Here is a 17,608-nt window from a genome sequence, read left to right on the forward strand (position 1 = left end):
CTACCTCTTTTCTCCTTCAGAGGCCTGCAGCAGAGCCTCTGCTCCTGGGAACCTCCCTTATTTCTATCGATGGCCCAATGGGAGTATGACGTGGACCATTAACTTGAAACCCTGAAGGGAAGTGGAAGAACATCAAGGTTGCACAGAAAACCCCCATCTTGATACTCAATGATGTGCTGACCACGCTATCTGTACTGGCCCAGGCCATATTGATCCCTCTGAAGATTAGATCCATATACAAAGCAATCATCATTGTTCATGGTATCCGGAGCCAGGTCTCTCCCACTGATAATGTAAGTCCAGTTGGCCCCAGGCCAGCCCTGGCTAGTGGAGGAAGAGGAGAAGTTTAGCAGAGAAGACCACTTCAGAGCAGGACCTCAACCACAAGCCATGCAAGTTGATGGCTGTGCTGGAGGAAAACATTCTTGGTTTGGAAGAGCAAGGTGAGATGCTACTAAGAACCAGAGAAGCTGGTAAGTTTCTAGATGCCCAGCTTTGGGAAACACCTGCACCCCATGTTGAGGAAAGAATGGAACTGGCCACAAAGGAATAATTGAGAGAAGAAGCCTTTGAGGAGGCCTGACAGTTCGTAAGTACCAGAGGCAAGAATTCACGGCAGCCTTCTACACAGTTGGAGACATGAGGATAGGCAGATTATAACCACCGAAGAGAAGAGAAGCAGGAGGAATTCCGCACGGCTAGAAGTTTCAAATTGATTGAGGTCCTCATTATGGAAACTATTTGGAAGATAGCTCTCAAGATCTAGTAGGTCCAAGAGAATGGATAGGTGTATGCACATGTGGATGGTAGGTTGGTCTATCCTGTAAGAAAATCAGACTTACCCACAGACTGTTCTTCAAAGATTCAGTACTCAGAAGAATTGAAAGAACGTTTTGCAGGGGACTGGCAGACAACAAAATGGTGTACTGCTTTCCTCTAGTCAGGACATGAGACGTCACTATAAGACTGAGGTTTCTGAAGTCTACAGGCAAGGATCCATTGGTCATGGTTCATACTGGCACTAATGACATTGTGTCATGAGATATCTTACAGATAATGGATGACTACCGGGAACTTGAAAGTGTATGGAAGAATAATAATATTCAAGTAATCTTCTCTGAGATCCTTCCTTTCCCACAAGCAAAGGAAGACTGAAGGCAGAAGATTATGGAAGTGAATTGCTGACTAGGTAAGTAGTGGAAGGCTATGGTTTTGTGGAACACTGGTCCATCTTGTGTGGGAAGAGGGGTCTGTATAGTTTGGATTGTCTCCATCTCAGAAGAAGAGAGGACTAATCTCCTTGGGAACTGACTGGCTAGCGTAGTCAGGAGGCGGTAAACTAATAGCAAAAAGGAAGGGCAAAGCAACAACAGAGGCAGATGATTGAGATCCCCTTTATTGCCTGTGTTTCAGCCTACATGGTCCACCAAGCTGAAAACAATTATGAGCCAAATCAGCTGGGAGGAAGAATTTAATCAGAAAAATGTGAATAATTGTGAATTGTTTAAGAGTACCTTAATAGATGCCCCAAATCCTACAATTGAGGAAGAAGACTGTGCTGCTTAAAAAAAACCAAAAAAAACCCAGGTTGGATTAGAGGGGAAATGAAGGGAGCTGTAAAAAATAAATATACAATTAATTAAAGAAAGGAGAAGTTGATACTAATGAATATAAATCAGAAGTTATCAATTGCATAAAATTGATAAGGGAAGCCAAAAGACACAAGGAGAAATCTGTGGCGAGCAGAGTTAAGGACAATAAGGATTTTTGAAAAATATACTAGGAATAAAAAGAATCCTGTCAATAGTATTCATCCATACTCTTTGGGGCAGGTACTTTCTTTTGTTTTTGTGCTTTGTACAGTGCCTAGCTCAACAGGGTCCTGGCTCATAACTGGGACTCCTAGATGCTATGATAATACAAGTAATAGATAATAACGAACGCTATAGAAAGAAGCTGCTCTGCTGCAATACGAAGCATTTTCTTTTGCAGTTGGAAACCCTCAAACTGGGGATCTATGTGGACAATACAGCACCAGCTTTTACCAACAACAGGCCCAATACTTGCTATATTGGATGTTTGCTCTTGAAACAGTCTGGACTCTCCATGTGCTCAATACAGTTATTTGTAGCAGTAATATCTGCTAGTCACTGCCCCCCTCCAGTCCAAGGTCACTCCATTTTCTTAAACCTTCTGGTATAGAGAATTCTTAAGGGGCTCACACATGTCTTTCCACAGGTCAGGGTACCACCCGTCATGGGACCTAAACTTGGTACTGCTAAGGGTCCCCCATTTGAGTTTTTGGGTACATGTTGTCTCTGCCACCTATCAATGAAAACTGCTTTCTTGGTAGCCATCACGTCAGCTAGAAGGATAGGGAAATTCAAGCGGTCATGGTGGGAACTGCACATATGATGTTCCACAAGGATAGAGTCAGCCTCAGGCCTCACCTGAAATTACAGCCTAAATTGATGTCCAACTTTCACATCAACCAATCCATTTACCTTCTGGGTTTCTTTCTGGAACCTCACTCTTCTTTGAGCGAAAAGAGACTTCATATGCTAGCTGTTGCTAGGCCATTGTCCTTTTTATTTGGACAGAACCAAACCATTCAAATATATGTCTAGACTTTTTGTGGTGTTTGCTGAGGTTAAGGATCAATCAGAGACTGTGTAAGAGGGTTAGACAATGTTAAAAGCTGCTATACTCTAGCCAGAAAAGACCTAAGCCTCTGCAGCCTGCCTTGTGAATGTCCCTGTGATGCTCCTTGGGGCTGTGAGTCACCTTGTTACAATCTGCCTCCAATGTGAGGGAGTCTTGCCTGTGCCAGATGGATTTTAGCTCTCTAATACAATCAGCCTGTCAGCCATTGAAGCTCTTTCCTCTGGGCTATTCCATCCCTTCCTTTGCCCTGCAAGTTGGCAATAGATGTATCCCAGCCCCCCAGTCCCTTCAAAGTGTATTTCATGGAGAACTGCCTTCTTTTAAAAAGGCAGTTATCGCTTATCGACTAAGGTCACTGGCTTACCTTAGCGAAGATTGCCACTTCATCCATTCAGCTGTTTCTCACAGTGCTTTTCCTGACAACACAGGGGGACACTGTCTTCCCTGATATTGGCTTGGTTTCACTGCTGTTGGGAATTCTGAGAATGCTGGTCATTTCAAAAGAGTGCATCTTAACAGAGGGCAGCTTATGGTCTGATTCCTATTCAGAATAATAGAAGATGGAAACCATTTTGAAACTGGACATCTCTGTGAATGATCTCTTACATTTTTATATACCAGTCTTTGATGAGAGAAGAGCTTTCACTTATGCCAACTAATGGCAAAAATGACCATGGATCCTAAATATTTTATTTTAAAAACTACCATTGCATGAGATCAACTCATCAGGCGAAGAGAAGAGAGCTACTTGGATGGGGTTCGTTATGCAGAGGAATGGGGGGCAGGAGGAAGGGAAACTTGGGTGCAAACCCAATTTAACTGGCCAATATGCTCTAGCTGCTCCTAGTCCAGAGCAGTGTAAAGCAGGTAGAAAGTACTGGTGAATTTGATTTGAAAAGTTAAATTAAAAATATATATATTTAAGGCACCTAAACAGATTTAATTTTGCCTTGTAGTGATATCATGTAATAACCATACAACTATAATAAACACATAATTTGTGATCACAAATTAGATGAGTTAAGGTTGAGTATATTTAAAGGCACATTACATCCTTCCCATCCCGTCCCCCTATTATTGCTAGAGGACAGCTTTAAGGTTATTTTGATGCACTGACTGTTCATTTCCATACCTTAAAATATCTAGGTTTCTTTTAAGTTGAACTTCCAACTCTGAATTCCCTGGATATATTGTGTATTTGGGGGATAGTTATAACAGCCATTTAATGTATGTTGTTCATATTGTTTCCCCTTCTTCTCACATCAGTGCCCTGGTCTGACACCAGTGTCATCTCTTTGCCAAGTGGTGGTAGGTAGGGCTTTGCAGATTGGTTGCCCAGTGGAGGAGAAATCAGTGATACAGAATCTAGATATATTTGAAGCATAACTTGTTTGATTTACATAGATACCAGTTCTGGAACAGAGGTATTCATGCACAGCATGAAGGGCAATTCTTTCCTTCAGCAATCCTAGCCAAATGCCAATGCCTGTTCCCAGAGAGCAATTCTGCCTCAAGAATTGACTCTAATCCGAGAACAAGTCAGAGAGCCAACTCTCCTACTGCTCACACAGAGAGCTCCCTCTCCAAGTACCACTGCCTCTACATAGACCCTTGCATAATCTAAAACTAACAATACTAAAGCATGTCTTCCCAAGACTGAATATTTACTCTCCTGCTAAGAAATGAAAGCCATAGATGACTGTGCAACAGCGCCATATGAAAAACAACTGCTGTGATATATAGTCTTCACCTTAACTCCATTTTAATGAAGTTTGTCTGAAAATAGAATACTATAATCTATGCTAAACAATATAAACTAAATAATTACCCTTATTTTTCACTTACCAATGTTTAGCTAGTTCCTAAAAATCAACTGACTCTCCTCCTCCAGTATGTAGTCTTTATAGCAGGGGCATGCAAACTATGGCCTGCGAGCCACATCTGGCCCATCAGACAATTTAATCTGGCCTTCAGCTCCCGCCGGAGAGCGGGATTGGGGTTTGCCCCGCTCCAGTGCTCCAGCTGGGGAGCGGGATCGGGGGTGTGCCCTGCTCCATGCAGCTTCCAGGAAGCAGCTGGCACGACTCCCCTTCCGGCTCGACTCCCGGCTCCTACGTAGTATGAGGAGACATGGCCAGGCGGCTCTTTGCACCGCCCTGTCTGCAGATGCTGCCCCCCACAGTTCTCATTGGCCATGTTTCCCAGCCAATGGGACCTGCAGGGGTGGCACCTGCGGACGAGGCAGCATGCAGAGCCGCCTGACTGCGCCTCAGAGCTGGAGGGGCACATGCTTCCGGGAGCTGCCTGCACCCCTGAGTCCCCCCCTACCATGACCCAATCCCCTGCCAGAGCCCTGATCTCCCTCCTGCCCTCTGAACCCCTTGATCCCAGCCCAGAGCCCCCTCTTGTACCCCAAGCCCTTCATCCCCGGCCCCACCCCGGAGCCCTCACACCCCTTTCCTGTACTCTAACCTCCTGCCCCAGCCCTGATCCCTCTCCTGCCCTCCAAACCCCTCAGTCCCAGTCTAGAGCCCCCTCCTGTACCCTAAACCCTTCATTCCCAGCCCCACTCCAGAGCCCTCACCCCCCATATCCCAACCCGGAGACCCCTCCTGCAGCCTGAACTCCTCATTTCTAGCCCCATCCCAGAGCCCTCACCCGCCGTATCCCAACCCAGAGACCCCTCCTGCAGCCTGAACTCCTCATTTCTAGCCTCATCCCCTCCTACACTTCTACCCCCAATTTTGTGAACATTCATGGCCCGCCATACAATTTCCATACCCCGATGTGGCCCTCAGGCCAAAAAGTTTGCTCACCCCTGCTTTATAGGCTAGACTTCTAATTCCAAAAGACTGCTTTCACCCAAACAGACTATATGCCAATTTCTCAGTTTCAGCATGTAGTATGTAAATCCCATATCGACTCTAAATTGCTTGTTTAATTCCATGAAATTAAGCTGTGCTGCAGTAAATATATTTAAGCAATGGAGTTCTTTCATAAATATTTACTGTATATTATATATTACAGGAAAAGAAGTAAATGTGGATGCTTGTTACTTTGTAAGTAATGCTTTCTTTGAGTTTTATGGTACATGGGCCAGAGAAGGGAATGTAGAAAAACATACGGCTTGGAATTATTACATTGCAACTCCCCCGACCCCAACAACTCCTTATCTCTCCCCTTTTAGGTCCCAGTCCAACAAGACATTTCAGCATGTGTTTACCTTTAAGCAAAGGAGGCCTGATCCAAAACCCGTTGTCTTCAATGGTCAGATATTCCGGGTTGTAATCCAGACCACTGAGGGGCTGTGTTGCCCCTGCTCTGCAACCTCGGGTGCCTCACAATGCTTTGCTCTTCTGGCTTCCAGCTTGGGTTGCTCACAATCAGCCTGCCAGCAAGACACACCCTGAGTATCTGTGTATAGCCACAGCCCTGGTCCAGCAGCTCTGACTCCAGCAGCTTGTTAGCAGCACACCATCCACACTCTGGCTTTCAGCAGCTTTGGTTACTACTTGCAGGTTGACAGCAACATACTCCTAGAGCCAGATTCCCCCCCTCCCCCATATATGTTCTGCACTGTCCAGCCCTCTCTTGGACAGTTCAGGTATTTTCGGTCTGTTGCCCCTCAGTATTTAACAATTTGCTACTTTAAATGTAGTTACTCATGCATTTCAGTGTAGACACACCATTGGATTATTTTTGATTAAAGGATAAAACAAGTTTATTTAACTACAAAGATATCGATTTTAAATGAGTACAAGTATAAGGCACAGAAATGTTTGCAAGAGAAATAAAAATTAAATGCTTTTTAGTACTAAAACTTAACAAACTAGACTTGATTCAAGGTGCAGTCCTTTATCATATGCTCCCAGTAACTTTGCTGACCAAATTCTCAGGCCAGGATCTTCTCCCAAAGTCCAAGGGCTGTTTCTTTTGTTATCTTAGGTGAAAGAGAGAGAGGTGGACAGGGAAAGTTACATTGGGGTGTTTTTGCACTTCCCTGTTCTAGTCCAGTCCCCTTTTGAAATGCATTTTCCTGAGGGTTACTACTAGATAAATTTAATTACTGCTGTGAGGACAGAGACAAGGAGTCTAGTGGTGAAAGAAGTTCCATGCTGCTGTTTGCTAAAATGCAGATCCATTTGTTTCTGCTCCCCCTTTTTTGCCAAAGAATAGCATCTTGACAAGTGATTGCCCATCAACTTTGATACCTGGCAAGAGGTGTAAGCTTGTCTTTCATGTTTGAGAAACTAGTTTGCTCAGACTTGTCTGGTAAACACATTAGACCTAATTTCAGTTTGTTTATAACTTTGCATATAATGTTGCCACATACATTTCACAATGACATTATTGACCAGTGAGTTATTAATTTTAAATGATACCTTACAAGGCATATTTTGTACAAAGATTAATACATAAGTCCAACATTGACTCTAAATTGATCTGTTAAATGATTTTCCTCCATGAGTTGAATCTGCCTTTCAGTAAATATTTTTAAAATAATTAAGTTCCTTCCTAAATACTAAGTATGTTGTACATTAGAGGAAAACATTAAGCTAATTCTGAAGTGCTTTGTAGGAGTTGGGCCTTAGGGCCAGATTTTTTAATGTGCTTAGGTGCCTAAAGATGAAGAAACATGCCCAGTGGGATTTTCAGAAGTATTAGGCACCTAACTCATGTTGAAATCAATGCACATGTGCTTTTGAAAATCCCATTAGGTGTCTATCTGGCCAGGCATTTATAAAAAATACAAAGCTGAATCAGTAAAAGTAAAATGATTAGCTTGTATTTATATTTTTCTTGGAAAATGAGTTTTTATATTAAAAATAAAAAGAACAGAAAGATTTAAAGTTTGATATATTTTAAAGGTCAAGGATAGAATTGAAATGATAGAAAATGTTGAAACAGAAGCAACAGTGAAGTGGAGAAGAGCGGAAGACCCAACAGAAATTTCATATGCAAAGCCATGTATGGATAGGTTAGTTGACTAAAAAGCTTGTTAGTATTCCTCAAGTGTTAACATTTTACAGTTTTAATATATCATTAGACTTCCCATGATTCCATTGTTGTGCAATCTGTTGTTCCAGTTGGTTTTTAACCTTCCACCTGCATTTCATTGGATGTGTCTGTATTTAGGGCAAGATTGTTACTTCCTTTATGTTTCCTTGCAAGAGAGTAAGGGGGACATAAGGCTCCTCTTTTATTCCTCTGCACTAGCTACCCATATTATAAGTAGCACTCCAGAGGAGACAAGGAGCCACTACTGCCCCTTCTATGCAGATGGTACGTAGAGCTAACCAGCCAGCACAGCTGAGTCAGTGCAGAAGGAGAAGCATTCTTCACAATGTAAAGGACTGGTAAAGATTACTTCTTCTTGGAGAGCTGTCCCTGTGGGTGCTCCACTCTAGGTTTTGGTGCATCCCTTTGCTTGGAGATTTTTACAGCAGCACTCGTACCAGTCTCGCAGAGCTTGCCCCCGCCACCCTCCGAGTGTACCTTAATAGTACACGTGCGCGACCGGTCTCCTCAGTTCCTTCTCTACTATCCCTGGCCTGAGACGGAGCTCAGCAGACTTGTTAGAAAACTTTCTCCCAGTTACTCTTACCCTTTTAGATAGTTAGTTTGTTACCAATAGTGTTAGTTATTAGTGTTACCAGTAGTGTTAGTTAGTTTCTCTCTTAAAAAAAAAAAGAAAAAAAAAGTCTTTTAGTTCCTGTCAGCACAGCCGCTTCCGACATGCCTGGCTCCCCAGGCTTTAAGCGCTGCTCTAATTGTAAGGATGCCATCCCTCTGTTAGATGGCCATTCAAAATGCATAAAATGTTTGGGGGAGTCCCACATCCCCCCAAAATGTGCCCGCTGCAGCAAACTTAAGTCTAGGGCATGAAAGGACAGGGAGTTGAGGCTAAAGCTGCTCCTGCTGCAAAAATCCTTAGGGTCAGCTTCAGACCCAGGTGCTGATTCTGGCTCTGCTCCACACCACAGCCCTCCTGCCTCTAAGATGATGAAGAAAACTTCACCTTCTGTCACCTGCAAAGTGAACTTCATGGAGAAGTTCATAGAGAAGGCTTCTCCTGGCAGATCTACCGCCTCCCTCCCAGCACTTCCCCGACTGAGCAATTTTGATGCGCCGGGCTCCTCCGGCACCACGCAAAACCCGCCTGGGGTTGCCGTGATAACACAAAGCTCCAGTGCTGAGGCTTCAGGCTTCCAGTTGCCTGCCTCTCAGATGGCACCTTTTAGCACTGTGGTGAAAGCGGTGCCGACACATGCAGATGTGCATGACCCCCCACAGGCTATCACCGCTCTCCCGGCACCGACACCCGCTGAGCAGGCTGGCAGCCAAACAACTTTAAAGACATAGGTGCAGAGGAACTTTTCATCACAGCAAATTCCTCTCGCACAGCCCTCACCACACAGGAGCTTCAGCACTCCAATTTATGCAGTCAAGTGACCTGCTTGTGTCATCCATTCTGCAGTCACCCTTATTGAATGCCTACTTCTCGCCAAATGCTCAGCCAGGGTCCGAACAGCCTTCCTCCAGTGAGGAGGAAGCTGGTTTCTAGGAGGATTATTCACCATATGAAGTCTCTCATCCTCAGACCCCAATTAATAGAGGTCATGGAAACATCACCTCGTCCTACTCTCAGGATTCTGCCCCTGGGTGTGTAAACCCATGGATGGCACCACCTATGCCCTTCCAACCACAGTGGCAATATTGGGCCCCATGGCATCCTATCCTCGAGATCACACTCACTATGCCACTTCAACCAGGCCCGACACAGGCCTGACACCACAAGCTCATGAACCTGCCACTGATGCCAGTCACCATCATCACAAGTGCAGAATCAGGCATAACCTGTCTCTAACCCAGTAGACCCAGTTATTATGCCTGACGAAGCCCTACTTCCTCCTCCCCTCTCATCTTCAGATGACTTTTCAAAATTTCAAGACCTTTTCAAAAGAGTGGCCAGTGAATTAAGAATTAATCTGGAGGGGGTTCCTGAACAGCAGCATGAGTTAACGGACATCCTGCAGCCGCCTTCTTCTTCTTGCAGGATTGCATCGCCAATCAACCCAGCCCTTCTGGAACCCACCAAAGCCATCTGGCAGACTCCTGCTGCAAGCTTACCTACCTGCAAACGAACAGACCGCAAGTACTTCATCCCTTCCAAGGGCTCTGAATTTCTTTTCACTCATCCAGTGCCTAATTCAGTGGTAGTTGACGCAGTCAACCAAAAGAATAAGCACCAGTATCCCCGCTCCACTCCAGCTGATAAAGACAGTAAGCGTTTAGATCTGCTTAGATGTAAGGTATACTCATCTTCCACCCTACAATTTCAAATTGCTAATTATACAGCTGTTCTGGCAAAATATGATCACAAAAATTACAATAAATTCATGGACTTTACTGAGGACATTTCAGAAGCAAAGAAACCACAATTCACTGCTTTAGTCTCTGAGGAACAAATCGTATCACATATCGCTTTTCAAGCGGCCCTCGATGTAGCCAATACTGCAGCAAGATTCACCGCTACAGCAGTAGTTATGCACCGAGGTTCGTGGCTCTCTTCCTCTTCATTTCCTCGAGAGGTCCAGACTACTATTGAAGACCTTCCATTCGACGGCGACAAACTGCCTCCACAATGAATGACGTCCTTCACTCAATGAAGGATTCAAGGGCAACTCTCCGGTCCTTAGGAATACAAACCCCTATGACCAGAAGGTGACAATAAAGATGCCAATCCTACCAACATTCACACTACCCAACGTATACCCAGTACTTCCAGAGATCACACAACCAACAGCAGCAGCAACAACGCCAGAGACCCAGATACCAGTGTCGCCGCCCCAATTCCGCTGCAATGTCTCAACACCCTCTGACTAACAAGCAGATTTGAAGCCTTGGTTGAGGGTTTCACCGCCTGTCCCTACTTTTGGACGCTGCCTATGACCATTCATAGATTCATAGATACTAAGGTCAGAAGGGACCATTCTGATCATCTAGTCCTACCTCCTGCACAGTGCAGGACACAGAATCTCACCCACCCACTCCTATGAAAAACCTCACCCATGTCTGAGCAATTGAAGTCCTTAAATCATGGTTCAAAGACTTCAAGGAGCAGAGAAGCCTCCCTCAAGTCAACCATGCCCCATGCTACAGAGGAAGGCGAAAAACCTCCAGGGCCTCTCCAATCTGCCCTGGAGGAAAATTCCTTCCCGACCCCAAATATGGCAAGCAGCTAAACCCTGAGCATATGGGCAAGATTCACCAGCCAGATACTACAGAAAATTCTTTCCTGGGTAACTCAGATCCCATCCATCTAATATCCCATCTCAGGGGATTTGGCCTATTTACCCTGAATATTTAAAGATCAATTACTTACCAAAATCCCATTATCCCATCATACCATCTCCTCCATAAACTTATCAAGTAGAATCTTAAAACCAGATAGATCTTTTGCCCCCACTGCTTCCCTTGGAAGGTTATTCCAAAACTTCACTCCTCTGATGGTTAAAAACCTTCGTCTGATTTCAAGTCTAAACTTCCTGGTGGCCAGTTTATACCCATTTGTTCTTGTGTCCACATTGGTGCTGAGCTGAAATAATTCCTCTCCTTCTCCGGTATTTATCCCTCTAATATATTTATAGAGAGCAATCATATCTCCCCTCAACCTTCTTTTAGTTAGGCTAAACAAGCCAAGCTCCTTAAGTCTCCTTTCATAAGACAAGTTTTTCATTCCTCGGATCATCCTAGTAGCCCTTCTCTGTACCTGCTCCAGTTTGAATTCATCCTTTTTAAACATGGGAGACCAGAACTGCACACAGTATTCTAGGTGAGGTCTCACTAGTGCCTTGTATAACGGTACTAAAACCTCCTTATCCCTACTGGAAATGCCTCTCCTGATGCATCCCAAAACTGCATTAGCTTTTTTCACAGCCATATCACATTGGCAGCTCATAGTCATCCTATGATCAACCAATACTCCAAGGTCCTTCTCCTCTTCCGTTACTTCTAATTGATGCGTCCCCAGCTTATAACTAAAATTCTTGTTATTAATCCCTAAATGCATAACCTTACACTTCTCACTATTAAATTTCATCCTATTACTATTACTCCAGTTTACAAGTAATCCAGATCCTCCTGTATAATATCCCGATCCTTCTCCGAATTGGCAATACCTCCCAGCATCTTCCATCAATGGCACAACATTACCACTGACAAGTTGGTAGAGGTCTATTCCATCTCCTTCCTATCCATGCCTCCTACCCACCCACCCTCTCCTTCCCCCTTCAGGGACCCCTCTCACGAACAACTGATCCTGCAAGAAGTACAACATCTCCTTCTATTGGGAGCAGTGGAGCTTGTGCCCGAAAGACACAGAGGGAAGGGGTTTTACTCCCATTATTTCTTAACAGAAAAAAAATCCGGGGGATGGCGACCGATCCTCAACCTCAGGCAGCTCAACAATTTTATCAAGAAGCAAAAGTTCAAAATGGTTACCCTCTCCACCATAATCCCAGCGCTGGAGCAGGGTTATTGGTTTTCAGCCCTCTACCTACAGGACGCCTATTTTCATTTGACAGTACAGCCAGCCCACAGACGCTTCCTTCATTTCAGCCTCGGCTCGACACATTTTCAATACAGGGTACTACCCTTCGCCCTATCCACTGCCCCCATGTTTTTTCAAGCTCCTGGTCGTAGTTACTGCCCATGTCAGGAAGCAAGGAGTCATAATATTTCCTTACCTAGATGACTGCCTCCTCAAAGCCTCAATGCTCAACGAAGCGCTTCGATTCACGCAACTCACCGTCGATTGTTTCCTATCCCTCGGCCTACAAATAAACAACGACAAATCCACATTAATTCCTACCCAGCACCTGGAGTTCATCAGAGCACACATTGATTCCCGGATGGGAATAGCATCTCTCCCGTCCACTCGCTTCAACACCATAAAGCAGCTGGCAATGAAACTTCGCAACAGTCACTGCTCGAGACTGTTTACAACTACTAGGTCACATGGCCTTGTGCTCTTTCGTGGTCCAAAATGCACGACTCTACATGAGGTGCTTCCAAGCTTGGTTGGCCATGGTTTACAGACCCAATGTGCATGCCCTAAACAAACCCCTATCCACACCTTTCTGAGTCAATGACTGTGTCCTGTGGTTGACAGTTCCCTCCAACCTCTGCTCTGGAGTCCCCTTTCTCCAGGAGGTTCCATCCATAATAATGACTACCGACGCATCCCTCACAGTGTGGGGTGCTCCCATGTTACATCACACAACCCGGGGGCTATGGTCTCCAGCGGAAACCTCCCTGCACATAAACATCCTGGAACTTCAAGCTATAAGCAATGCCTGCCGTCACGTCCTCCTGTTAATCCGGAACCAACATGTATGGATAATGACAGACAACATCACCTGTATGTTCTATGTAAACAGGCAGGGAGGAGCTTGCTCTCATTCGCTTTGCACAAAAGCTATGAAACTCTGGAACTGGTACCTGGTGAACAATATCCGGATATCAGCCATCTACCTTCCCAGGGCTATGAATACCACAGCAGACGAATTAAGCAGACGCTTTTCCTGGGACCACGAATGGGAGATAAACAAAACCATCATCACCAATGTATTCCGCATTTGGGGCTACCCAACCATAGACCTCTTTGCAACTGCGAAATGCCCAAAATTTTGCTCCAGAGCAGGACTGGGCAAACACTCCCTGAGAGATGCATTTATGATTCCGTGGCACCGGAACTTACTCTATGCTTTTCCCCTGATTCTGATTCTCCAAGAGTTCTGACAAAAATGTGAACAGATTGTGCCAAGGTGATCCTGATTTGCCCCAGCATGGCCCAGACAACTGTGGTTCCCATTCCTCACCAGGATGTCAACTCGACCACCAATCTTGTTGCCTCTCATTCTGAATCTCCTATTGCAGCAACACGGCTGATTTGTCCATCCCAACCTGTCCATGCTTCACCTCAAAGCTTGGTTCCTACATGGTTCTCCCAAAATGAACTAGCATGCTCTGATAAAGTTCAAAGAGTGCTCTTACATAGCAGAAACCAATCTACTCGCACCACCTATCTTCAAAAGTGGAAGCGATTTACACAATGGTGCTCAACTAAATAACTGCCTCCTATGTATGCACCTCTTCCTCTTATACTTGACTACCTGTTGGACCTCAAACAATCTGGCCTTTCTTTTAGCTCCATCAAAGTCCACCTAGCTGCTATTACAACGTTCCACGATAAAATTGACAGTACCTCTGTGTCTGCTCATCCGATCACTAAAGGTTTTCTCAAAGGACTTCAATCCCTATACCCAGATGTTAGACCTTCTATCCCTTCACATAGTATTATCTTGCTTAACTCAACAACCATTCGAACCCCTAGCCACTTGCTCCTTCTTACATCTTTCTATGGCAATCACTTCTGCCAGAAGGGCAGGAGAAATAGCAGGTCTCGTGGCAGACCCACCATATACCCTATTTTTAAGGACAAAGTTACCCTTCAATTATACTCCAAATTTCTTCCAAAGGTCCATTCGTCATTCCACATCAATGAACTGATCCACCTGCCGACCTTCTTTTCTAAACCACATGCTGTCATAAATATAAAGGGAAGGGTAAACACCTTTAAAATGCCTCCTGGCCAGAGGAAAAACCCTTTCACCTGTAAAGGGTTAAGAAGCTAGGATAACCTTGCTGGCACCTGACCACAATGACCAATGAGGAGACAAGATGCTTTCAAAGCTGGAGGGAGGGAGAAACAAAGGCTCTGTGTCTGTCTGTGTGATGCTTTTGCCGGGGACAGAACAGGAATGGAGTCTTAGAACTTAGTAAGTAATCAAGCTAGATATGCGTTAGATTATGATTTCTTTAAATGGCTGAGAAAATAGGCTGAATGGAATGAATATTCCTGTCTTTGTGTCTTTTTTGTAATTTAAGGTTTTGCCTAGAGGGATTCTCTGTTTTGAATCTAATTACCCTGTAAGGTACTTATCATCCTGATTTTACAGAGGTGATTCTTTTGACCTTTTCTTCTATTAAAATTCTTCTTGTAAGAAATTGAATGGTTTTTTTTCATTGTTCTGAAGATCCAAGGGTTTGGGTCTGTGGTCACCTATGCAAATTGGTGAGGATATTTATCAAGCCTTCCCCAGGTGGGAGGTGCAAGGTTTTGGTGAGGATTTTGGGGGGAAAGACGTTTCCAAACAACACTTTCCCAGTAAACCCAGTCAAACGTTTGGTGGTGGCAGTGGAAGTCCAAGGGCAAAGGGTAAAATAGTTTGTACCTTGGGGAAGTTTTAACCTAAGCTGTTAAAAGTAAGCTTAGGAGATTTTCATGCAGGTCCCCACATCTGTACCCTAGGGTTCAGAGTGGGAAAGGAACCTTGACACATGCGAACTCTTTTGAATCCACAATGCATACCCTAGATGTACGCAGGACTTTGTCCTTCTATTTGAATAGAATGAAGCCCTTTAGGAATTCTTGTAGACTCTTTGTCTCCATCGCGGAGCGATCCAGAGGGACACCTATTTCAACCCAGAGACTTTCAAAATGGATTTCTGACTGTATCTGACTCTCTTATCAGATACGGAAAGTTACGCCTCCAGCAGACATTAGAACTCACTCCACTAGATCGATGGGTACTTCCGTGGCTTTTCTACGCAAATTTCACCGACTGACATCTGTAAAGCAGCCACTTGGTCCTCTGAACACACTTTTTTGTTAAGTACTATGCCTTTACTCAGGGTCCTCTCTCGGATATGCGATTAGGCAGAACTGTTTTATCTACTACATTTCTACCCAATCCGAAGTCCCTACCTCCTTGAGATACACTGCTTTTAAGTCACCTAGAGTGGAGCACCCACAGGGACAGCTCTTGAAGAGGAAGAGGAGGTTACTTGACATGTGCAGTAACTGACGTTCTTTGAGATGAGTGTCCCTGTAGGTGCTCCACTACCCACCCTCCTCCCCTCTACTTTGGAGTTGGAGTAGCCTCCGTTGTAGAGAAGGAACTGAAGAAATCAGTCACGCACACGTACTATAAAGGTACACTCAGAGCGGCGGGGCAAGCTCTGCGCTTTCGTGACCGGTATGAGTACTGCTGTAAAAATCTCAGAGCGAAGGCTCACGGACGCACCAACACCTAGACTGGAGCACCCACAGGGACACTCATCTCAAAGAATGTCAGTTACTGCACAGGGTGAGTAATCTCCTTTTCTCTGCCAGAGCAAGGGAGAAATTAGGGACATATTGTGGCTCTGAGTTCTAGTCTGCTGCATGGTCTGCTTCTGGGGCAGCACAACTAAACGCTGCCACTTACTGAAGGATTATGGCAAATCTCCAATTTGAATTTATAGTTTTCAAAGTATTTTGGGATCTTTCAAGGTGTGTGTGTATGTATGTAAAATATTACCACAGGTCCATATTTCTAAGTCAGGAAAATTCGCACTCTATTTGGGATGAAAAAAAATAACCTGTAACCTTTGTTCTTCGTCAAGTGATTACACAAGTCCATTCCACTTCAGGGGTGTGTGAAGCTGGAGAGATTTTTCCAATAGCGGTACCTGTAGGGTGGCATACAAGCCGCCTGCACGCTCATGCTGCCAGCTCATGGTATAAATGGGTATAGCTGCCAGACCCTCTGTCAGTTCTTCAAGTGATTGCGCATGTCCATTCCACTTCAGGCGTGTGCATGTCCAGCACTCCAGAGTCAGAATTTTTTCACTTAGCAGTACCTGTCAATGTGGAACACTCACTCTCCACTGCCTTGTGCTGCTGACCAGCTGTGATTGGTGCTTGGAGCATGGTAGTTTGCTTCTGAAAATGTTCTCACTTTCCAGGAAATTTCTCTCTTGTATATTGTTAGTGGTATTCACTTTCATATTTAGTACTTTGGTGTAAGTTTCATTTGTTATGTTTTCTTAGAGTGTCGGTTCCTGCTTGTTCTGGGTGTTGACACCCGATACTGGGGTATGATGTGGTCTCTGGGTTTGGCCAGTAAGTGATCCTCATTCTATGTGCCGAAAGTACTTTAGTGAGGGTCAGATTTATGACTCTTGTCAGATCTGCGGAGACCACAAGCTCCAGAAAAAAAATGATATGGAGGTGAGACCGCAACAACTTCTTATGAAGGCCGCCCTGCATCCACGTTCTGATTTGTCCTGATCAGGGACCAAGCACTTCTGTCTTGGTTAGAAGTGCATTGCAAAGATGTGGCACCAATCCCCTTTTTCAGTGCCAAGGCAGAAGCGTAGACAACATTCCTCAAAGGAGCCTCCAAGAGATTGAGATCCCAATACCATGCATGAGCAAACAAACTGGAGGACAGGCAGAGTATCCTGGGAAGAGAGACTCCTCAGTACTGACTTCATCTCATCCATGGTTGTTGACTCTGGCAGTGGTGCCTGCGTTGATGAGGCTGGCCCACTGTGGTACTGCACCCTTTGATGCAACAATAATAGCAGCATCAGGGAAAACTCTCGGTACCAATGTACCAGAAGCATATGCGGCAGCACAGGACCTGCTCTGTCTGTCTGTCCCAGATTCTCCAGCAGTGCAGGAGACAAACTGTCTAATACTGCTTGATCCTCAGGCTTAATCTTTGGACTTACCTGCAAGATGCATCCAACTCTCAGTACTGTGGCTGACTTCTTCAAACCATCCAGCACTTCCTCACATGTTAGTGTCCCTGGAGACACAGTACCAGATCTTGGCACTACACCTCAATGGTCTGGCAACTCAGAATCCTCCCTGGAGTTGGAGGTAGGCATAAGAGCCTCTTGCTCTTGGGATAGAAGACTACCTTCACCTTAATCACAAAGATTTCACTGCTGGTATCCAGCAAATGTCCCACGATGGTCCAGGAACCCAGATCTGTGGACTGGTAGAGGGTGGGGTCCAATGGCTGTACTGGAACCCATGCGGTTTCAT

General features: G+C 44.9%; 1 protein-coding gene across 1 annotated transcript in view; it reads left to right on the plus strand.

Annotated features, from left to right (window-relative positions):
* MAJIN (membrane anchored junction protein) overlaps positions 1-17,608 on the plus strand; it is a 98,455-nt gene that overhangs the window by 33,429 nt on the left and 47,418 nt on the right. The window contains exons 5-6 of the mRNA XM_038389078.2: positions 5,692-5,723; positions 7,533-7,642. Coding sequence (XP_038245006.2) covers positions 5,692-5,723; positions 7,533-7,642 — 142 coding nt within the window. The remainder of the gene's footprint in view (positions 1-5,691; positions 5,724-7,532; positions 7,643-17,608) is intronic.

Source organism: Dermochelys coriacea, chromosome 2, assembly GCF_009764565.3.
Source record: "Dermochelys coriacea isolate rDerCor1 chromosome 2, rDerCor1.pri.v4, whole genome shotgun sequence".
NCBI classification, from domain to species: domain Eukaryota; kingdom Metazoa; phylum Chordata; order Testudines; family Dermochelyidae; genus Dermochelys; species Dermochelys coriacea.